We start from the raw sequence: 24,580 nt of genomic DNA, 5'->3' as shown, positions 1-24,580 counted from the left end.
AGCCTAATTTAGATTACAATTACAGTTAAATATCAGATTTGAAAATTGTGTATATATATGTATATATATCAAACTGTATTCTGAAATTCTGAATTCTACAAAGCTTGTCAAAAACTTTTTTGAATATCTCAAAATTGTTAAAATTAAAGGTAACTACTTTAGACTTGCTAGAATAGCTATTCAGTATAAAATATCTGGCTTCCATTTCTGATAGTGAGTATGAAATGGGCTTTATTTTTTTTTCAGCAATTCATGAAAATATCTTATCAGAGAGCATCTGAGACTCTTGTTTTCTGCTGTGCATTCTATTAGCAGATCTTGTACATTTTTCACATAATTGATAATATCATTGATTGTAGGAGGATGAAATTCAGGACTTAAAGTCCAAGGTGAAAAATTTGGAAGAAGACTGTGTGCGACAACAGCGAACAGTTACATCCCAGCAAACCCAGATAGAGAAATATAGGAACCTTTTTGAAGAAGCAAATAAAAGATGTGACGAATTACAGCAACAGCTGTCATCAGTGGACCGGGTAAACATTCGCCTCATCTGCTGCCCAGTCCCCAGGACACACTGAAACCACTGGGGCTACACTTCTGTCAGCTTTTGTTTGTTAATACTTACTGCAAACATCCCCCTAAACAATATTTGACAACTTTTTGAGATACACACACTGGATTTCACCTTCTAGTAAAGTATGTAGTTCAGTCAGTGACTTCATGGGTTCATGTAGCTATAATCCCATGTAGAACGTAGTCATAGCTTCCAAAAGATGTCTTTTACCCTTCAGTCCTCAGACCCCACTCACGTCTCCCATCCGTGCCAGCCCTGGGTTATTACTGTGTATTTTGTCTCAGTAGGTCTGTCTGTTCTGGAAATTTCCTTCTACATAGACTCAAATAATGTACAGTCATGTGTTTGATTTCTCTTATTGAACACAATGGTTTTTGTTTGTTTTTTTTTCCCCTGTTTATTCATGTTATAATACTAATTGTTTCATTCTTCTTTAATTGTGGAGCATACTCCATTTGTGTACATATTTTGTAATTAGTGTTTGTTTGCAATGCTGGGGTTGAAGCAGTGCCTTTCCCGGGGACAGTTGTCAGCTGTTCTCTGATGCTGTTGGCTCATGTCACTTCCTGTCAGCAGCACGAGGGTCCACCTTCAGACAGACGTCTGAAGTTAGCCTTGGCTTACAGCATCCAACAGGCCTGAATAGATGCACACACCTGCACACACACATAGAACCATCTTTACTGACTGGGTGTGAGACCTACGCCTTCAGTCCCAGCACTGAAGGTGCTGAGGCAGGTGTTGGTCGTGTGTGCTGTGTGCTCCTCTCTGGTCTGTCTGTACAGATGACAAGACCAAGCTCCAAAGCTCCTCGTGCTTCCTCTGTGGTCTGCATGTTAGACACTTGGATATTGTGCTCATCTTCTGTAATTCCACTTTGCTTTTTTTTTTTAAACATGTATTTCCAAAGGCAGAAGTTTTAATTTTTGGTAAATTGTATATATTATTATATTCAAGTTTTCATTCTGCCTAGAAACTTTTGCCTACCCCAAAGCCATGAGAATTTTTCTTTTAAGTATTTTATGTAGTCTGTATCGATCAGCATCATATGAGTCTATTCATATGATCTATTTCAAGTTGAGTTTATGTGTAGTGTGAAATGGCCGTTTCTTTTCATGTAGGTAACATTGGGGCAAATACTGAGTTACCCTCATTTTATTACCATATCATTGGATGTCAGGCCCAGTTCAAGACTTTTAAAACAAGTGTAAAATTAAAACTTTCAGATTTTTTTCCCATAAAACTTGTCTAATATGGGAAGTGAGTATTTTTGGGGCAGGGGGGCATCAGTGATTTTATCTGTTTTTAAGAAGCAGTGTATTTTCTTTGCATGCTATAAAAGTTACCAGGACATAGTGTTGGGCTTGATGGTTCAACCTTTTTATGTCCTGGGGTAAAAGCTCTTGGGAGACTAAGTTTGAGGCCAGCCTGGTCTAGAGAGTGAGACTCTGATTCAAAAAAAAAAGAAAAGAGGGGTTGGGGATTTGGCTCAATGGTAGAGTGCTTGACTAGGAAGCGCAAGGTCCTGGGTTCGGTCCCCAGCCCTGAAAAAAAAAAAGAAAAAAAAAAGAAAAGAAAAGAAGTTATCAGTGTATGATTGAAAACAAATGTTTTCAAAGTTTTTACTCAGGTTTTCTTTTTCTTTAGTGAGTTTACTCATATAGAGACATGTCATTTGTTCCTTTGCTGCTCTTCCTCCTTGCCGTCCTTTTCAGATTTTTGAGAAGGAAGTTACAAAGTCACCAGCAAATTGAAGGACAAAGGTTCATGGCTGCCGAGGCCCGCTCTGCAAGGTGACAGTGAGAGCCGAGTTCCCAGCATAGCTGCCTCCCTCACACAAGGCAGTGCAGAAGGCTGAGGCAGCAGATGGCAGCCAGGCGCAGCTTGGTTTGTTTAGGGACCTACATAAGGAGCAGCATGTGTTTTGTTTTGTTTTTCTCTTTAATTACTCAAAGCCACAGAGATGAGTTTCAAAGATGATGTGATATAGCCAAGGAAGAAATGTTTAAAAGGACGAGTGTCGCATTACAGTGCGCTCTGGCCTTACAGTGACTTCTGGGTTACTGAGTGTTCTTCAGAGGCTCTGGGTCAGCTAGGCCATGTGTGGTATGGGATGCAATAGAGGTGTCAGTATGATAAGACAAGCCTGAATCATTTTAAATTTTTAATTAATTATTTGTTTATGTGCATGTGTATGCCTGCATACCTGTATGTACACCAAGTGCATATGGTGTCCAAAGCCGGAATAGGGAATAGCTTCCTGGAACTAGAGTCACAGGCCATTGCAAGCTGCCTAACATGAGTGTTGGCAGCAAATGCTATCAATCACCGTGCAATCTCAAGCCTTTATGAAGATACTGTTAGTGCCTTTTACATGAAACTATGATGTTGGGACTATAGAAATAAAAACCATTGATAACTTTAAAAGTTTCACTGCAATGGGAGAAGCAAGCAAGGAAATAGTTTTAGCACCTGCAGCAGATGCTGTGCTAAATCTCTATCAGGATTCTCTAGAAGCCCTGAAGAAAAGGTATCAAAATAAAGTAGATAACGGGATCGGAGGCAGAAAAGTCCGTGTCCACCAGGGAGAGATACAAGTAGTGCTTTTGAAGTCCCTGCTAGAACATGTGTGGTAGGGAGGGAGCTGGTTACCACAGAGTTTACAGTTTATGAGGTGGGTTATTGTTTTTTTAAATGTTAACCGTCCACTTGGCAGAAGCTCAGTATCTTAGAATATTTGCATAATACAAGGCCTCCGTACTTTGCAAGCTAAGCTGTTTCTGCTCTAGTTGGAGAATTCCCAGTGGGGTTAATGCACAGTCCTCCATTTTTCTGTTGTTTCCTCAAGCAGTAGACGTTGTCAGTTCTCCACAAGAGCACTATCCATGGGCAAATGATGTCTTACATTGACCTTTTGGAGGGTTCCCAGAAGACCTTGAGCGAGCTAGACTTGGAGGTGCATGCCTAGATCCCAGCATTCAGGAGGCAGTCATAGAAGGGCTGAGAGTTTCAGCCCCTCCTGGGCTACACATATAGCAAGATCCTGTCTCCAGAAAAGTGAAAAGTTGTGCTCCTACAATGGATGTGGAAGATAATTATACAGTGTTTTGAATCAGTAGAAGGAGGCAGAAAATGCTAAACAAAAAAGAGCAATATTCATTGGGGCTGGAGAAATGGCTCAGTGGTTAAGAGCACCAGCTGTTGTTCCAGAGGACTGGGGTTCAATTCCCAGCACCCACATAACGGATTACAACCATCTGTAACCCCTGCTCCAGGAGATCTGATGCCTTCTTCTGGGCTCTGCAGGCACCAGGCTCACAGAGAGGTAATATATGCAGATAAAACACCCCCCACACTCACAGACACAAAAGGATAAAAATTAAAAAAAGGCAGGCACAGCTACATTTTTAGGTGTCTTTTTCTAATACCAGTTTTGGGTAAGAATTCCCTGAGAACTGTGTCTCCTGATACTTAACCTGCAACCCTGTATGAATGAAAGCAAGAAACATGGAAATGAAAAAAATGTAAGGTATAAAAGGGAACTGATGATATTTCAACACGCCAATTTTTTAACTACACAGGAATTAGAAAATAAAAGAAGATTACAAAAACAGGCTGCTACAAGTCAGAGTGCCACGGAGGTCCGCCTGAATCGAGCTCTTGAAGAAGCAGAAAAATATAAGGCGGAGCTTAGTAAACTCAGGCAAACTAACAAGGTATGCAAACCCACACAGCTCCAGGAGCGCTAGCCTTGGGAGCACAGAAACCATTGTTTGTTTACTCACTGCAGGGGACGGGGCTCAGTGGGGTGGGGAATGGGTGGGGTGGGCTGGGACACATGCCTTGTTATTCCTGGGGAGGTCTAAGGACAGCTTCGTGGAGTTTCTGTGCAATTGAGGAATCAAACTTAAGTGGCAAAGCTTACATGTTCAGCCTTTACTCACAGAGCCATCTCACCAGCCCAGAAAACAGGACTCTTGAAATTAAAATCCCTCATATCATGATGAATGTTTATTTTCATAGTAGGTACATTTACACTGTTAGGACTGTATGGTCTATGTGTTGTTGTAATTGGGTGACTGTACAACTTCGGAGGGTTTCTTCATTTCTTTGTATCTTTAGAGAGGCCCGTGTTATATGCCAGTTCTTTCTGACCTCGTGGATAAGCAATGGGAAAAGAAAGCATCCTTTGTATCTCACCTGCTACCTTCTCTGAAGCTCCGGTTTCTGCCATGCATAGAGAGGGGATGTATTATGGGGCCACAGTTCTGAGCCTTGAGCACTAGGAGACTTTGTTAAATTCAGACCCCTAGACCCTAACCTTGGAACATCTCCTCAGAAGGTTAGGGTGAGGCCTGACAATGGCACTCTCACTTTTGGAGGTAATTGTTGCAGGTGTGTAAGGAGCACCCTCAAACCTCCAGTGTCCGCAGAGCACTCAGTCAATGCCTTGATATCTGTCGAGTGAGTGGAGGTGGATACTGATGTGAGGACCTTTTGTATGTTCTATAAAATGAGTTCTGCATCAACCTGATGGAATTGCTTCCTTATGACAACATTTAGTACCTCAACAATGACTTAGGAACCACCTTATTTCATAAGTGATGCCACATTCTGAATTTTCTCAGTAATACTGGATAGAAACAGAGACCTTGACTAGCCAACACATGACACCTTAAGTAGATCATTTCAGTGAGTCCATCTAAGCCCCTCATGCTGTGACCACTGGTTCCACATTCAAAGGCCATCATGGATGACCTAACAAAGGTCGTCCTTACCTACCAGCACTCAGCACACTCTTCAGACAAGAAGGACAGGAACTGCGTCAGGATTTGCTGCTCTATCGTTGATCTGATCTCTGCCGCACACATTAGGAAAATGGAAAGGGTAACTCTCCTAGTATCTAGTATCTTGAAAATTCAAGTAATAAAAACTTGGTATATGAAAAATGTGGGTGTGTGCAAGGCCGACACAACTTATTTCCAACTTCAAAAGCTGTTTCAGTGAGACCTCATCTCAGAAGCCAGAGAGAGAGAGGGGGGTGTATTTCTTGTCACACTCTCGACTTTTCTACTTACTTGGGTATTTGTAGGATTGTCTCTAGGCTCCACCGTGGTTGTTTTGTTAGCGTCTAATCTGTGTATAAGTTTTCTTTGGTGAGAGGTAATCCATTTACTCCTTTATGTCTTCTTTTTAGACATGTGATTAGGTAAATTAAAACTTTCAGGTTCTTATGTTTAAAACATGACTAGAAAATAGTAAGGTTTCCTTAAAATAGAACAAGATTCTCTCAGTCATCAGAAATTTAAATATTTGTTTTTAAAATACTGGCAAAGTTATTTTCCACAGACACTAGCAAACAAAAAATTGGTCTTTAAAGTAAAGGTGTCTGTCAGCCTAAACCAGATGACGGGTTACAGGAATCTTATTTTTAGTGTAAGGCTGTGGTGTGTGTGTGTGTGTGTGTGTGTGTGTGTGTGTGTGTGTGTGTGTGTGTGTGTGTGTATGTATACAATGTGTATTGAAGGCCAGAGGTGACACTGGGGCCACCATATTTGTGAGACAGGGTCTTGTACTGAACAGAGAACTGCCCAGTCCCTTTAATTAAACCAAATAGCTTGCTCCAAGATTGCATGCATAGGCAGTGCCATTTACATGGGTGCCAGGGTTCCAAACTCTGGTTCTTGTACTTATCCAATGACCCAAGTCCTCTCTGGATTCTTTTTTCTTTTTTCTTTTTTCTTTCGTGTTTCTTCGTTTTCTTTTCTTTTTTCTTTTTTCTCCTCCTTCCCTCCCTCCTCCTGTTTTCTTTTCTTTCTTTCGAGCCTTGGCTCCCTGCACTCCTTTTTGTGGACCAGGTGGGCCTCAAACTCACAGAAATCTGTCTGCCTTTGCCGCCTAAGTGCTAGAATTAAAGGTTTCCACCATGCCAAGCCTCTCTGGAATCTTAACTTTTCCTATATGTTTTGTTTATGGTTGTGTCTGCCAAGCCTGGACAGTTGCCACTTGTGGAACCAGCTGAGGGAAGGAGTTGTGAAATATTAGAAACAGGATATTTGATGAAATGGTTGTTTGAAAATTGGTAGCATAGTGCATGTTACTTCATTTAGAAAGTGATAATTTCTGATTCTCTATCAATTTATTTTGAAATATTTCAGAGGTTCTCTTAGGCATTATACCACCCAGAGGCTTACTGTAGATAGATAGAGTTAAGAATCAAATGTAGTCCTTGCATTAATAGACCAGATTAATTGAGTGCAGAAATTGGATACTTAGGTTGTCAGTCAGGCAAAGCTAATCATGCACCTGAATTAGTCCACAGGGCATAATGCTGTGAAGGGTACGTGGTGTTCTGAGCAGGAAGCCAGACCATGGCATTTGTTTTCTAAATGTAATCTAAGGGTATATTGGAATAATCAGTAGCAGCTAGGTGCCAGGAGAGAAGACTGTGAATAGAAGGGATCGTGTGTCGCAGTGGCTGTCTGGCAAGAAATAATAGGAAGGCAGCCATCGATGTGAAGGTAGCAGTAGGAGACAAGCCATGAACATTGGAGAGGACAGAAATCATTCACCGGCTCACTGGACCACACCTGAGGAGCTCATTCACAGAGCAGTGCAGATCAAGCGTGACTGCTCTGTGGAGACAGAACTGTTGCAGAGGACAAAAATGGAAGCAGCTAGGCTGTTTAACTAGAGTTCAGGCAAAGTGAGAGCCAGTGTAGGCTGGCCTGACTGATGGTAGCAAAAATGGAAATTAATTGAGTATCAAAAATTACACTCAAGAGATAAAATCATAAGGAGTGAATATGGGCTTTGCAAGGGGGAAGCCTGAGGTATTGTTTAAAAAATTCATTTTTAATCAAGTGCATGTGTGTATGTCTGCGGGTGGGGGTTCTGTGCACATGAGTTCAGGTGGCTGAGGGGGCCAGAGGCCAGTCAGTATTGGATCCCTAGGGCTGGAGTTAGCTACAGGCTGTCATGATTTGCCTGATACTGGGAACTGAACTCCTGTCCTTTGTAAGAGCAGTTCGTGCATTCTTAGCCACTTATCCACCTTACCAGCTCAGGCCTTTTTGTTTGTGTGTTTAACTCGGTGCTGCCATTACTAAAATAAGGAAGTCTTGAATGGTTTTGGAGAAGGACAGTTGTGGTACATGCCAGTGGGCAAATCCTGAAGATGAGTAGGACGATTCAATTTGAAAATCAGGGAAGAAAACATGAATTAGTCTAAGACATTGTTATATTAAAGCTATGCTGAGGAATCTGAGATGGGCTATTATGATTTAAGAGTCTTCACGGGGCAACAGATGAGTGAGAGGCACATTTGACATAATGTTGCCCTGTGGTTGAGTATCGCTAAGGTAAGGTTCTGAGAGAACTGAGCGTGTACTCTGAGTCAACAGCAGAGCACCACCTTAGACATGCATGTGTGGGGTGGTTAGTGAGGTGGCCAAGTTCTGTAAGGGGTTAAAAGTGAGTGAAATGAGGAAGCAAGTGAATGCATGTGTGATTCTTTCCAGGCACAAGGAAGGTAGACCTGGAGGGAAACGCAGTATTGACTTTATTCGTTTAATGATGTAATTTAGACATGGTAAAGTGTAGATTGTATATGTGTAATTTAACTCTTGGCTCTTACACATTTCCATGACCATGGCTTCCGTTCCCAAATGGAACATTTTCATTGCCCAGGAAGATTCTTGTGTCTTGTCCAGGTCCTTCCTAAAGGTGCCACTGTGCTGGCTTCCATTCCTGACCTACACAAGTGGACTCGCTGGGTGGACACTGGGACTGGAGCTGGCACTCAGCAAGGAGTCAGGACTGACCCATGCTGGGAGGGCTTTTCTTCCATCCACCTTATTAATGAGTTATCAGTCATCTTGTCAAAGAATCAGCTTTTGTTTTTACTTCACAGTGTTTCTGTTTCCCGGCAGCTCCCTTTCACTTCTGCTTTCCTGACTGGGTTTTAATTTGCTCTTTTATCTCTAGCTAAAGTTGAACCTTAGAGCATTGATTTTAAATTTTGTTTTCTAAAGCATTTAAAACTACATTTGCTTTTAAAATGATACTCCACATATGTCTGACAATTTCTGGACTGTTTTAAGTATATTTTTTCATACTTTGAGGACATAACTAGTGTATAATGAGCCTGCACATGCGTGGAGTAAACTGTGACTGAGTTTTGACGATTACAGCTTGGGAGAGACATGGGCCACCATGTTCAGGCAGCACAAAGTGACGTTTCACTAGGATGTTCCCGTTAACTTGTCGTCTCACACATAACACAGTTTACTCAGTCACCTTCTTACTGCACCCTATTCCTCACTTACTGTCCTCCTTCCTCCCCTCAAGTAGACTCCTCTTTGCTTTAAGGTCACATAAATGTATATGCAAATGAGAGAAACAGCAATATTGTTTGAATCTGGTCTGTTTCACCAAGTATGACGACTTCCAGTTGCATCATTTTCCTGCAGATGACATGCTCTCATCCATCTGCACTGTCCCACATTTCCTTTATCCACTCACCTGTTGAGGAGTCTCTAGGAGGGTTCTAGGAAGTATTGTAAACCATACTGCACTAAACGTGGATGTGCAAGCATCACCCTGGCATGCCGGCTTGGATTCCTTCAGATACGCCCAGAGTGATACATGTGGATCACATGGTAAATATATAGTTATTTTTTCAGAAACCTTCATATTGACTTCCCAGTTTCCATTCCTGCCAGCTAGTGAACAAGTTCTTCTCTTCCCCACGTCCTCGCCAGCACTTGTCTTGATTGTCTGTTCTGACTGGGGCCTGATGGAATCCCACTGTGGTTTTCATTTGCATGTCCCTAGTTGACTAAAAGGGATGAATACTTTTTCTTATATTTATTGCATTTTTATTTCCTTCCTTTTTGAGATTTGTATATTAATTCATTTGCCCAATTTCTTGATAATATTATTTGAGATTTTGGTCTTTAAGTTTTTTTACATTATTTATAGATTCTAGATATTCCTCCCCTTTCAGACATCAGATGGCTAGATCTGTGAGAAAAATTAAAGTTAGTTATTTTTATGTATGCTTGTCTGAGTATATGTATACACCATGTGTGCACAGCTGCCCAGAAAAGGAGGCCAGAAAAGGGTCTCAGGTACCCTGGACCTAGAGTTGCAGGTGGTTGTGAGCCCACATAGGAATTCTGGGAACTGAACCCAGATCCTGTGTAAGAGATCTCAATCTCTGAGCCATCCCTCCAACTCCATCCTCTGTAGTTATTAAAAAGTATATAAGTGATACCCAGTCTGCTTTTTTAAATTTCCTTTATTCTTTATGTTTGGTTCAATTTTTTTTTTTTTTTACTAATTTTTCCACATGGACGTGGGAACTGCTGCATTGAAACTTCTCCTTCTGTCTAATGTAAGCACTTCCTGAGAATTTTATTGTATGTATTGTGTTGCTTACCTCCCACAAATTTGATTTTGATTACTTAAAAACCTTCATTTTTCTGTTTGAAACACTGATTTTCCTTCTGTTCTCTCCTTGAACTCATACATCCACATGTTAGGGAATGCCCCCAGACACCTTTCTTAGAGATTTCAAGTTAATCCCATCATGGACAGAGAACAAATGATCTTTATAGATCTGTGCAGGCTTGTTTTATGGTCCATAATATGGCTTAAGTTGTAAATGTTATCCCATGTGCTCTGTACCTCTGTTGGATGGAGTGTCCTCAAACACCAGCCGTGTAAAGTCGTGTGACAGTTGCTCATGTGTTTGGCACCTTCACATGTTTTCTGTGTACTTACATCAGTGAGTAAAAGAGGAATATAAATGAAACTGTGGCTTTGTGAGTTTCCTCTTCAGCCTTATCTGCATCTGCATCCTGTTTGTCAAAGCTGTTGCTAAAGAGAACATTCAGCACTGTGTGTCTTCTTGGTGAATTGGTCACTGTGAAAATAACCGTTTTTCTTCCTGGACGTAGCCTGTGCCCTGATCAAGCCTTGGTCTTGAAGCAGCTTGAACTCTACTCAGTTAATGTTATCTCTGCTGTGTCCTATTCACTGCTGGTGGATAACATAGCTGAGGTTGGCTTTTATGACTCAGCCGAGTCTTCAGTGGGGAATGTTTACACTACATTTAATACTGTTTATTATGTGGACAGCCTGTCTGTTACCAACCGCAGAATTCCCTTTACTGGCTCATTTGCACTTCTTTGTGTGCACGTCAGTATTTATTACACATCTTTAACTTTACTATCTATACTCAGATAACACAGAATTTCACAGATAACCCACAAACCTTTAAGCAGCTATTATATCCTCTTATTGCATTTTTTATTATGGTCAACTACACATAAAATTTACACTTTTTACACATTTTTACATGTAAAACCATTGTTACAGTTTTGCAATCTGTCTCTACACTTTTCATCATGGAAGAATGGAAACTCAGTAGCCCTACGCCCCAGGCCTTGCAGCCACTGACTCTGTGAATCTGACTTCATAGAAATGTGCCTCATTCCTATGAGTAGAAGCACATGGTTTTCTTTTTGATTAACTTTTTTTTTTTTAAGCTTAAAAACAGTGTTCTCAGGGTTGTTCCATTTTTTCAAACTTAACTTCCTTTGAAGGCTCAGTGACAGTGCATCAGAGTCCCATGCTGCTCCTTGCTCCATCTCTCCATGGGCACTTGGGTTGTGTACTGTGTATTCCCGGGTGCCACTGGGAATAGAGAGGCCCAGATCCGAGGCCTTGCTTTTTTGCTTGGGGGTGTATACTCTGAAGTAGAATTCTAGTATCAGACATGAGGTTCATTGGGTTTCAATAGCAGCTGTATCATTTCACGTTTCACTTGTACAAATGACCAAGGATTTCCATATCCTCAACATGAGGTACTCTGATTTTTATTGATCCCAGTCATCCTAATGGTTTTTTATAATATATTCATATATGTATATATAATTTTAAAAATTAATTTATTTTTACACTCCAGATTTTATTCCCCTCCTGGTCCACCCTCCAACTGTTCCACATCCCATAACCCCCTCCCCGCATACCCCTTCCCCACCCCATGTCCAGGAGGATGTCCCCGCCCCACCTACCCCACCAGACCTCCATGCTCCCTGGGGCCTCCAGTATTTTGAGGGTTAGGTGCATCTTCTCTGACTGAACCCAGACCTGGGAATCCTTTGCTTTATACATGTTGGGGGCTTGATCTCAGCTGGTGTATGCTGCCTGGTTGGTGATCCAGTGTCTGAGAGATCTCGGAGGTCCAGCTTAATTGAGGCTTCTGGTCCTCCTACAGGACCGCCCTCCTCCTCAGCTTTCTCCAGCTTTTCATTGCTTCATTGAAGTTTTAACTTCCACATCCTTAATTATAAGTAATGTGTTCAGTATCTTGTATTTAGTAACCATTTGTTTGTCTTTAGAGAAACATCTGGTCAAGTCCTTTGTTAATTTTTTTTTTTTTTTTTTTTGGTTCGGAGCTGGGGACTGAACCCAGGGCCTTGCGCTTCCTAGGCAAGCGCTCTACCACTGAGCTAAATCCCCAACCCCCCTTTGTTAATTTTTACATTTTATTGTATATTCTGGACATTAAGCCTGTGCATATATGACTTGCAAATATTTTCTCACATTCAGCAGACTGCCTTTTCAATGTTTATTGTGTCCTTTGTGGCCTTTGTGTGATACAGTCCAATTTATTTTCCTTTGGTGTCATCCAAGAAATCCAGTGTCATTAAGAATTTTGTACCTTCACCTTTTTTTGCTCAAGTTTTTATTCCATTCAGCACACACACACACACACACACACACACACACACTCACATACACTTACACACATACACACACTCACACTCACACACACATACACACATTCACACACACATACACACACATTCACACACACATACACACACACTCACACACACACTCACACACTCACACACATACACACACACATACATGCATCTGGAGCATCTCCTGTTTCTGTAGCAGACTCAGGTTCAGTTTCCAGAATCCACATGGTAGCTTATACTTATAGCTATAACTCAAGTTCCAGGGAGACTGACACCTCCTTCTGACCTGTTGGCACCCAGCATGTATGCAGTGCACAGACTCCATGGAGATAAAACATTCAAACACATAAATAACACTAAAAACACAAACAAAAGAAAATTGAATACAGGAAAAGAGCATGGACCTCTCAAAAACCCTCACATATACAATTTTTACACAGGTGTCAAGCAGTCAGGAAAAGATAGTCTCTTGAAAAACGGTGCTAGGAAACCATGCAACGTGTGTGTGTGTGTGTGTGTGTGTGTGTGTGTGTGTGTGTGTGTGTGTGTGTGTTTATTGCCAGTGATACACTGTTCTAATTATTCTAAATATATAAGTATTTGATTTTTTGTGCTGCCCAATGTTAGTCTGTAAGAGGAACCCTTTTGTCTGTTGCTTTTGTAGTCTATGGCTTTGCTGAATCCATTTCTTGGTTATCATGATTTTCTTAGAAACCCTTAGGGATGTCCACAGCTGCATTCTTGTCACCTACGAGGAATTGTCTTCCTCTCCAGGGTGGATGTCATTTGTTCTATCCCAGTTGCTTGGATGATGACTTCCAGTGTTGTGTTCAGCAGAAGTGACAGAAGCCGCTGCCTTTACTTGATCCTGACTGACAGTGAGAGCTTTCGGTCCTCACCACTAAGTGTGTGAGCTGAGGGCTTTCGTGTATGGCCTTTATTATCTGGCGGTAGTTACCGTCTATTTTACACTTTTTTTCATGAAAAAGTAATTGACTCTTTAGTATCATCAGAGATAATCATGTGGTTTTTCTCGTTTATCCTGTGAATGTGGGATATTAGCATATTAACCCTGAGTTTTGTGTTGAACCATTATTTGTTCTGGCAGTAGATCTCACTTGATCATCATCTATCATTCTCTTAATGTACTATTGAGTTTGCTTTCCATCCGATTTTATCAGTGGTACAGATCTGAGGTTTTCTTGTAATGTCTTCAGTTTGACTTTGGTTTATGAGTAATGTTTCCCTGAGAATTATGAGATGATTACATCATTTCTTCCTTCCCTTTCCCTTTCCAAACCCTCCCATATACCCTTCCTTGCTCTCTCTCTCTCTCTTTTTTTTAATTTCTTTTTTTTTTTTTTGGTTCTTTTTTTCAGAGCTGGGGACCGAACCCAGGGCCTTGCGCTTCCTAGGCAAGTGCTCTACCACTGAGCTAAATCCCCAACCCTTGCTCTCTCTCTTAGTCTGTATACTGTTACCTGTAGGTATGTTTTGAGGACCAGACTGGCCATTTGGTGTTGCACAACTAATTGGTATAAAAATATTTTTAACTAAAAAAAAACACCTTTTCTCTACTGTTACTCAGCCTCAAGAATTTTGTTGTTCTAACAAAATACTAATACAGAAGTATTCTGTAATTTTTAGTTTTGGGTACTGTGAGTGAATGGTGTCAAATATTTAAGGATATGGTGAAACTCACTAGCCAAGCCTTCTGGTCTCTCCTATTTTGAGAGTCTGATTAGAGATCCAAACTCCTAAATCTCTGAAATCTAAAGGTTTTGGTGAGTTGAGATTATGTGAATTAATTTCATCTAGGTTACATAATGTTATAGTCATACAGTCCTTTTTATTTCTGTGAAACTAGCTAAAATGGCCACAGTGCGATTTCTGGTTTTACATACTTTGGTCCTCCTTTTTTGCCAGTGCACCTAAAGGTTATAATCACAGAGCAGACTTTTTAATTTCTGTTTCTTGGATCTATTAATTCACTTACACATGCTCTCATATTTACCATTCCATCCCTGCCAGCTTCAGGAAGGTTGGGTTGATTGAGATCATTTGCTCGTCATTGTCTCATGGCTGAGCAGCCCACCTGTGAGTGTCATATTCCCTATATATGCTGGTGCTTGAAGTAATTTTCTAACATTCCTTGAAAATTGGTAGTTTGAGTGTTTGGTCTTTGAATGTCCCCAAAAGTTTACATTGAAGGCTTGCTTGACCCCTGGGTCTGCATTACTGGGCATTACTTTTAGGAGATGGGCCCTGGTGGAAAGACATTAGGTCATTGAGGGATGTGGCTTTGAAGGGAATACTGGGAATTGAGCCCTTTTCTCTCCCTTTGCTTCCCAGCTTCTTTATAAAGTCCAGTGTCCTCTTTTGTGTGCTTTCACCTTGACACACTGTGCTCCACAGGCCTAAGGCACTTGGGCCCAGGGAACGTGGACAGAAACTGTCGGAGCTGAGCAAAGCAAGCCTCCCTCAAGCTGTTTTGGGCATCTTGCTACAGGCCAGAAAGCGGACTCAGTATGTGCGTAGTTTACACATATTTAATTCTAGGTTCATTCTATGGGTACAGAAGACACTGTATGATTTCAGTCTTCCTAAACTTGTTAAAAATTATGATCTACCATGATTTATTATGGAAAATGACCTGGTTGCATTTGGGAAAACTATAGTCCCTTATTGTTGGGAGGAATATCTTACTTAGTTCCAACTTATCTGCAGTCCCCTGTTTCCTTATTGATCTGCCTGGTGACTGTGCATGATTGAGTAAGATACTGAAGTTTCTGCATTTATTGTAGTGATCTCCCTTGAATCTGTTCGTTTTTGCTTCTTAGCTTTAGGCATGCTGATATTTGATACACATGTAATTGTCACAGCTTGGGAATAGACCCTTTTGTCATTATGTAGTACTCTTGCCTCTTCATAATTCTGACTGAGGAACAACTGTACAGTCATCAGATGAAAGTGAACTGATCTCTTTTGGCTACTATTTCTGTGGATTATCTTCTTCCGTCCACCACACACGCCTTTAGAGCTAGACCTGATCACCTAGGGCAGAATAGAGTTGGAGCCTGTTCTGTTTTCTTCCACCTTTGACAGCATGTGCATTTTCAGTTGTCTGACTCTGTATCAACTTCTGATAAGGACAGGCTTCTTATGGCATTCTGTTGTCCTTTGTGTGTCGTTTTTACCTCACAGCCTTTAACTAGTTTTTGTTCCCCTCTCATTTATGCTCTCTAGCTATCTTGTCATTGGTGTGCCTTATGGCTACCTGTAAAGTTAAAGGAAACTATTTTAAGTAGCAAATTAAACCTTACCTTCGCAAACTACACTGACAGTTCTGCCTTCCCTGTCATGTCACTCTTCACTCAGACTACATAAACTCACTTGTCTGTGGTACCATGGAGTTGCTACCTGGTTGAGTGTAGGGTTTGCCTGATGAGTTACTCTCTTGTTGCCTCTTGGTTTCTAGAGTTCACAAAGTGGCTCTGTCCGTGCTTGCTGTTTCAGTGCCATGTTGATAACATCACCGTTAAGACTTTTTCCTTAGCAGGAGAATCTCTTAATGGCTGTTAATATTCATCACAGTGTTTCTGAAGGCCCTGGTATTATTCTTTTTAAAGAAGTGTGTGTGGAATCTTAGCTCCTTCTGGTGTCTTACTCCTGTGAAACCTTCTCTTCAGTACTGCAAGCACAGGACCTTCCTGGATCTAGTGACTTCTGTTATATCATTTCTCAGAGTTGAGATTTGGTGTCCTCGTCATTTTTGTGGATGAGTTCTCTGATCAGCTCTTTAGGCTTCTGGGCCTTTCATCCTGGACATGCTACTTCTGTGTGCCAGTGGTTTAAAGAAAATGTGTGGGGGAAATTTGAGGCTCTTCCTTGGATTTCCAACTTGGAAGTCTGCAGTATGTCATCAGTCCTGTTCTCTTGAGCCCAGCAGGATTCAGTTGTAAACCTGTACACCAGGAAGTCCTGCCAGGAAAGATAGTATAATACGTAGTAGCTCTTACCTCAAAAGGTCAGATCACATGCAGATTCTGCTACTGAAATTCTCATGTTCTGTCAAGTTTTGAGTTTTTGATTTTTTTTTTAGAATTGAAAACTAATTTTAAAAATATATTTTGGAAATTGTTTTAATGAGGGAGCTGACTGTAATTAAGTTATTTAGTAACATAAAAAACAATCATGGGCTGGAGAGATGGCTCAGGGGTTAAGAGCACTGACTGTTCTTCCAGAGTTCCTGAGTTCAATTCCCAGCAACCACATGGTGGCTCACAACCATCTGTAATGGGATGCTCTCTTCTGAAGTGTCTGAAGAGAACTACAGTGTACTAATATATAAATAAAATAAATAAATCTTTAAAAAAAAAAGAACAATCATATATTTCAACTAAATTGTTTTTTTTTCTTCCATAGGATATTACAAATGAAGACCATCAAAAAATTGAAGTGTTGAAATCAGAAAACAAGAAACTAGAAAGACAAAAAGGAGAATTAATGATAGGGTTCAAGAAGCAGTTGAAATTAATTGACATTTTGAAAAGGCAGAAGGTGAGTCTAACAACAGAAGAAAAGCTACAAACAGACCTTTGTACCATAAAGTTATGTTTTCACTTTGTTTATAATCTTACACATAAAATTATATCTAAAGATGGACTGTATACAGGTGAAGTCACATCTGTGTAATACATAGTGAGGTTCACTGGTTTAAAATACACACACACACACACACACACACACACACACAGACACACACACACACACACACACACACACACACACACACACACACACACGGTCCCTCCAAACTACAGAAAGTAGCATGCATGAGAATGACTAATTTTAGTGGATCCCTTCCCTCTTCAGACTTCGAGCAGTTGTTCCAAAGCACATTGTATCTAGCTTGAAACATGAAAAAAGACAATTCACAGCCCTCACTTTCTTGTTACAAAGATCAGGTATAATCATATTGAATTATTCTTTTAACAGTAGCTTGGTCTTTACTGTAATATCCATTTAAAGTGTTACACTTGCATAATTAGCATAATAATCCAATAATAGGGCTTATTTTTGATAGCATATTAACACAAACATAAACTTTCTGTTGTTGTATGTCCTTCTCTAAATCAGACTATATATTTTTTTCAAACAGATGCATATTGAAGCTGCCAAGATGCTGTCTTTCAGTGAGGAGGAGTTTATGAAGGCCCTTGAGTGGGGTAGTTCATGAGTGAGCAATTTCAATTTGATGCTTATTTGTGTTAGTTTATTTAATATTAAATTGTAGCCTTCTTGCTGTTCATAAGTAGTGAGAACATTTGTGAAATAAAAGGTTCAGATAATGATCTGTTGAAATAAACAGAATTGTTTGAAGGATGTTGTAAGACAAAGCCAGACTGCAACTCCAGCCTTACTTCCTTTTTCATTAATAGTTGTGAAATAAAGAAGCAAGACTTTGACTTTTAATTCCATTTTACAACTTACTAGACCTGGGAGAGGACAGAGAAGATGGCAGGGCAAGATTCCAGAGATCCCCACCTACAGCTACTGAGGCCTGCCTGAAGTCTGTATGTTTTGCAAGGCTGTCACATCAAACAGCAGTGATGCAGGCTGGAACCAGAGTCTGTCTTGCAGGGGCCATGTGTGTGTTTTGTCTTTTTCAGTGATTGTGCACACAAAGAGATACTCTGAAAAGGGGGCAGGGAACACCTAGGTAAGAAGTGACAGCACCTAGTTGTAGTAAAAGAAAAGTTTTGTTGAGGAGGGTGAGGGCAGTTTTCACTTCCTCTAGCACAGCACAGAAAGGCAGGGGAAAGATACTTCATTGGTCTCATTACAGTAAAACTCAGCAGACTCTTGGTCCAATTCCAAACCAGTAAATATGCTAAACAGGAACCCATGGTTCCTGAAGGTAGACTGAAGTTCCAGCCCACAGTCACTTCTGGCCAACTGCCTTCCATTGTATTTGAACTTGTGAACCTCCACAACTGGCAGGCCTTGGTTGGCGGTGGGCTTTTGGTACCTATGCTCTCAGACCCTGTCAGCTCTTACTCTGTGCCAGCATAGGAGACCATGGTATTGTAGTCCATTCTCAACTAGTTGTGATGACCCTGGGCTTGAAGTACCCTGTAGTGTTGCAGTGAACTCAGATCTAGACCTAAAGATGCTCTGACAAGTGTAGCTGGACATTCTAGGCTGAGATAGTAAGTGCCTACTTCACAATGCATGGATGGCGATGCCTGCCTACAAGAATTAAAAACGTTGGGGACATTGCCAAATAGTCTAAGTTGCCACTGACTGACCCCAAGGAGATGAACATATATAAACTGACTGATGATTCAAGTGAGATGCTTCAAAAGAGCTTTGACTTTTTATTTTAAAATGACAATTCAGTCATCAGTGAGCAAAATGAAAATGCAGTAGAGTGTCAAGTATTAACAGGAAGATGTGTCAACCTGGAGACAGGCAATACAGACTTAGGAGAAGAAAGGAGTACAGCTTCACAGGTAAACACGGGAGAAGTTGGCACATAAGAGGGACAGAAGAAAAATGATGAAAGACTAAAGAAACAACACTTTCTCACCGAACATAAAATATTCAGGTAAAGGAAGATCAGTGGTTTCTAATGATTTAATCCAAGTAACATTTGCCCATGGCATAGAATCAGCCTGTCAAAGATAGACAAAACATCCTAAAAGCATGAAGGAAAAAGAGTGGATTCCATTTGAAGGAGTTACACATCTGGCAGCTCATCTCTCTCTGACAGAAACAAGGTAGAATGATCTAGTCAAAGTTCTGAAGGATAAAACCTGTCAAGAGTAATGTACCCAGCTCAGCCATCCTTCAGAGATTTTAGGTAATATTTTCTCAAACTAGCCAATGTGAGTTCATCTGCCTTACAAGAAACATTGAGAGGGATTCTTCAAGCTAATGAATGCGATTAGCTAAAGGATGCTAATAAGAAACATTAAGTCAAACAGAGTATTCTGATGCGGATGGAGGCAAGAAAACCATCCCCATTTTTAATAAGCTGGAGGTGTTGAAACAAAAGTAACAACATTTAGTCAAGATAAGAGATGTAATTGTGAACTGCAAAGTAGAGTGTAGAAGAAAAGTATAAAATAATAACTCGTAACAGAAACATGGGGAAAAAGCAATGATTCAAACATACTATCTGAGAAAAACTCAACTTTGAAGAAAGTAAGAGGAAGAAAAGAATCAGGAAAGTAAGTAGAACACAATGGTAGTGAAAGCAGTGTGACTTAGTACATGACGTGTGAATTTCTGGTTTCCTTGAAGACTCGGTTGTGCCAGGTGATGTTTTTCTGGAAGCTGTCTGGTGAGAGGTCACGTGATGTCTGGAAAGGATATAAGTATAACCCAACTGACAGTGGATGATGTTCTTGCATTGGTTCGCCTTGCTTTCTTCCTGATCTGTGCTTGTTAGGTTCTTGTAGAGAAACGAACCACAGAACTTCTGGTGATACTCCATCTGCTTTTTGTCACCTTCTGTGAGTTTGTGCCACTTGGTGGAGCATTGCATGTTCTTCTGGACCAAGCTGCTCCTGCCGGTTCATAGTTGGTGTTTGCAGTGGACTGGACTGCTCACAATGAAGACTGGAGTCACCTCAAAGAACTAACTAAACAGGTCCACATCCTTCTTGTCCTTTTAACCATCTTCCTCTCCTCCTTTGGTCAGTAAGCTATAAGGGAGGTTGACACATTTGAGAACCTTTATGTAGGTTTTGAAAAAAATATAAGCCTTCAGTGAGTGGATTAAATTCACCAGTTAAAGGTAGAGTAAACAAATCCCATCCCTATGGTGCCTCTAAGAGATTCACTTAACAGAACAGAGATTGAACGTGAAGAGATGGCAAAAGATACTCTATGAAAATGGAAACCAGGAGAAAAATGGGTACTTAAAACAGACATTAAGTCAAAAGCTATAAAAATAGGCAAAGAAAACCTTACATAATGGTAAAAGTTTTAAGTCAGCAACAGGAACAGTAGTGAACATGCATCTCCCACAGAGCTAAAATAATAAACATCTGTAAAAAGGAAAGACACAGATACTGTGATATAACAGTATTCAATAACAGATCAGACAGGAAAATTGAAACACTGAACTTATCTGTGACTCAGTTTGAAGAACGCTTGCTTGGCATACACAAAGCCCAAAGGTCAGTCCCCTACACCTCATAATCTAGTTTGGTGGTCCACAACCATGATCCTAGCACCGAGGAACAGAGGCAAAAGGGTAAATAACAAGTTCAAGAGCCAAATAACAAGTTCAAGGCCACCCTGGAATACATAACTCCTTGTCTCAAAAAAAAAAAAATCACAAAGAAACATTTGTCCTGAACTTAATTTATACTTTATATTAAATAAGCCTAATCTCTCCAACAGCATTTATATATACATATATGTGTGTATGTGTATATATATATATGCATATATATATGTATGTATGTATATTCATATTTGAATGTATAGAACATTCTCCAGGGTGGATTATGTGTCTTAAACAAATTTAAGAAGACAAATTATACCACACATCTTTCTGGACTATGATGCTATGAAAGAATAGACCAACAAGAGGAACTTCAAAACTTTACAAATATGCAAATTATACACCATGTTCTGAATAACCAGTGGGCTCATGAGAATAAAGTAAATTCTAGACTTTTTACACAAACTGAGGACATAAAAATACATTCAATACAATAAAATCATTTCTGAGGAAAGTTTATAAGAAGAAAATATCATTTTAGCACTGGAGAAATGTCAAAGTAATGTACCAAAACCAAATTCAATATGGTCAGTACAAGAAAAAACAGGCACGATCAGAGAAGGAATACACTACAAAAATTACCATAACCTGAAAGTCAAATTCCAAATACTACTCTACTCTGGTCACTAATTTGACACTATGTGAACAAATACCAAATCTGACTTCTTGTGACAGGTTGCAGGCTCACCAAAAGCAATGTGTATAATTAGCTCGAGGGCACGAGCATAAGGTGTACTACTACTAAGAAGGAACAAAGGCCAGGGACATGGTCGAGTGCAAAGAGGCAGCTGCCGCCAAACCTGATCCCTTGATTCAGTCCTTGGGACACGCGTACACAGTGGAGAAAGAGCGAACTCCTGCAAACTGTCCTGACTCCCAAAGGCAGCTATGACCAGCACAGGCCATACCCATCCTCACAAACAACTAAGAAGAAGAAGTGAGGACTGTTTAATTTAAAAAGTAAAAATAAAAGGATTAATCCTAGCTGGGCACGGTGGCTCATCCCTGTAACCCTACCATGCAGGGCAAAGGCCAGAGGGTCAGCACTGTGATGTTCCACAGGGAGCTTGATGCCAGTGTGGGTGACGGGACGCTGTCTCAACAAACAGACCAATGAATTTCACATTGGGATATAGGTCCCATTTTCAAGACTTCTTTTTATATGTATTTTAAATATTCCAAGATAAAAAATATCAGCAATAATGAAAAAAAAAAAAACCAACTTCTATCCCCAAGCAATTGCAGATACAGCATATACTAACCCACATCAAATGGCTGGTTTGTCAAAACATACTGTCAGCAATGTTTAGCCAACAGAGAAAATACCTAGTCAGGGATGGAAAAGGGACACACTCATTGTACTGTACACAAAGGCTCATGTGTAGTATAAGTGATTATGAGTAATCTGGATAACAGTGAGTTACCTTCTGGAGCTATACCATCAAGAACAACTGAGACAGGAAATCTGAACACATCTATGGTGAGAAAGGAGATCAAGTAGCTCAAATCCATAATAAAAACGTATTGGGAGCTGCAGTGGTAGCTCACTGGTTAAGAGCAGTGCTGCTTTGCAGAGGACCCAAATTGAGTTCCCAGCACCCACACGGTGGCTCACAACCACCTATGTAACTTTAGTTCCAGGGGTTCAAGGCCCTTTTCTGGCCTTGATTCATCAACTCCTGCAGACATGATACACAGGGATACACATAAACTAAAAATAAATACTTAAGAAAAATAAAGTCTCCTCAAAGAAAAACACAGGACCTGCCAGCTTCACTGCCAGCTTCTAACAAATATTTCAGGACTAGAAGTTCTTCTCAAACCAGGCCAAACACTGACATAAAGACATTTCCAAATTCAAGTCTGCTCATCCTAATACCTAATGCAAGGGCAACAAGCAAGTAAACAAAACCAAGCCAACGACTCCCATAGCCCAGTATCCCTGATCAACTCCGATGCAGAAATGCTCACCATAACAGCTTCAATACATAAAACGATCCCTCATCACAGTGAAGTGGGATTTATCCTAGAGGATTTGACACTCAAGTCAATAAACATGTCAGATTGACAGAATGAAGAAAAGGTTTGTAAACTCAGTACAGCAGAAAAGCCCAAGACTGAGCAACATTTCATGACAAAAATTGTCAGCAACGTAGGTTACGGGAAGAATGTGCTGGAGCGTGAGTCATGTACAACAAACCCACAGCCAACATGTCCAACAGGAAAAGGTGAAGCTTAGCCTCACATATTTGTGTATCCAACCCTTTCATATTGTGACATGATTTTGTGATGTACAAAGTTCATACTGAAAAACTGTACAACAGAATTACAAATTAAAAAAATTTTTTTGAATAACATTTTAAGTTAGCTATTTGTGCTGGTCTGCATTCATAGCTATCCTGATCACATGCCAGGTTGGCCATTCGTACAAGACCTGAAGTCAGACAGTTAAGAGCACTGGCTAGGCTGGGAGATGTAGCACCTGCCTTTAATCCCAGCATTCAGGAGGCAGAGGCAGGAAGTTCTCTGTGAGTTCGGAGTCAGCCTGGACAGCCAGGGCTACACAGTGAAACTCTGTCTTGACACCCTCTGCCCCCAACACACACACACACACACACACACACACACACACACACACACACACACACACACACAATACTCTCCCAAAAGAGCACTGGTTGCTCTTGCAGAGGACCCAGGTTTGGTTCCCAACACGCATATGGTCACAGTCATCTGTAACTCCAGTTCCAGGGGATATGATGCCTTCTTGAGGCATTCTTGAGCACTGCACACATCTAGTACATATATGCAGGCAACACATGTAAAATGTTTTTTAATCTTAGCAGGAATGCTAAAATATGAAGAATGGGAACAAAGAAGTTGGATTGTTCATTATCAAAAATGATTCAGATCAATCAACTGAGTAAAGTTACAACATAACAAAACCAAAACATACAAATTATAGCACTAACAGCAAAAAACACAGGCTTGAGCTGTAGTCAGTGGCAGAGAACATAGAGAACATGTATGAGACCCCAGGTCTAATCCCTGGCATAACACAGGTGAAAGGAGAGGTATTTTTATACACCAGTGGCAAAGTATCAGAAAATTTACAGTGATCCCATTTGTAGTATTGAACAAAAACATGTTAGACTAAATGTAACCAAGGAGATTGAAGATGGCTGTGTTGAAAACTATAAAATACCGATGACAAAAACTAGAGAGAAGTAAATAGGTATTTTTTTTCTTTTTCTTTTTTTTCCGGAGCTGGGGACTGAACCCAGGGCCTTGCACTTGCTAGGCAAGCGCTCTACCACTGAGCTAAATCCCCAACCCCGTAAATAGGTATTTCATGCTTATGAATTAGAAAGCTGACTTACAAACTGCCCAAAGAGGTCTGCAGTCTCAGTGTAGTCCCTGTGGAAACACCCAGAACATTCTTCAGAAATAGAAAAATAATTCTGTAATTTACAAGGAACCACAAGAGCACACATCACCAAAGTGTTAACTGAAGGCTGTCTATGGAAGCTGTACTAATTGTGGTACTAGCCAGCAAAGGGGGGACTAGAAGAAAGCAGAAAGCACCACCATATTCACCTATGAAGTAGGGGCTCCTAGCTCTTTGGGAAATGATGTCAAATGATGTTTTGCTGAGGCACACAAGCAAAAGGATTTCTCAATAAAGCAAACATGTGAAAGAATGTTTTCCTGAAGCAGACCCAGGTGAAAGGATGTTTTGATATCAAAAACACGTGAAAGGACCTGTGGTGAAGGAGTAACTCTGACCCCACAGACAGTGGGAGAAGAGCACTCAGCATTGGGTTGGTTTGCGCTGCCTCACTGGTCTTTGCTAACAGCATGCATTATTGGTTCACCTTACATAGCACTGTTGAACTCAACTTGTGATGATGCCATCATTGAGAGAAACTG

At 40.6% G+C, this 24,580-nt stretch overlaps 1 protein-coding gene across 5 annotated transcripts in view; it reads left to right on the top strand.

Annotated features, from left to right (window-relative positions):
* Positions 1-17,826, top strand: part of Tex9 (testis expressed 9) — a 35,881-nt gene extending 18,055 nt beyond the window's left edge. For all 5 annotated transcript variants that reach the window (NM_001399268.1, XM_087561189.1, XM_087561188.1 and 2 more), the window contains 4 exon segments: positions 360-533; positions 4,156-4,290; positions 16,777-16,911; positions 17,513-17,826. In NM_001399268.1, coding sequence (NP_001386197.1) covers positions 360-533; positions 4,156-4,290; positions 16,777-16,911; positions 17,513-17,590 — 522 coding nt within the window. In that variant the 3' untranslated portion in view covers positions 17,591-17,826.
* Positions 17,827-24,580: the final 6,754 nt, after the last annotated feature.

Source organism: Rattus norvegicus, chromosome 8, assembly GCF_021556685.1.
Source record: "Rattus norvegicus strain SHRSP/BbbUtx chromosome 8, alternate assembly SHRSP_T2T, whole genome shotgun sequence".
Lineage (NCBI taxonomy): Eukaryota > Metazoa > Chordata > Mammalia > Rodentia > Muridae > Rattus > Rattus norvegicus.
The sequence above is the reverse complement of the archived record's forward strand: the minus strand, read 5'-3'. Positions and strand labels throughout refer to the sequence as shown.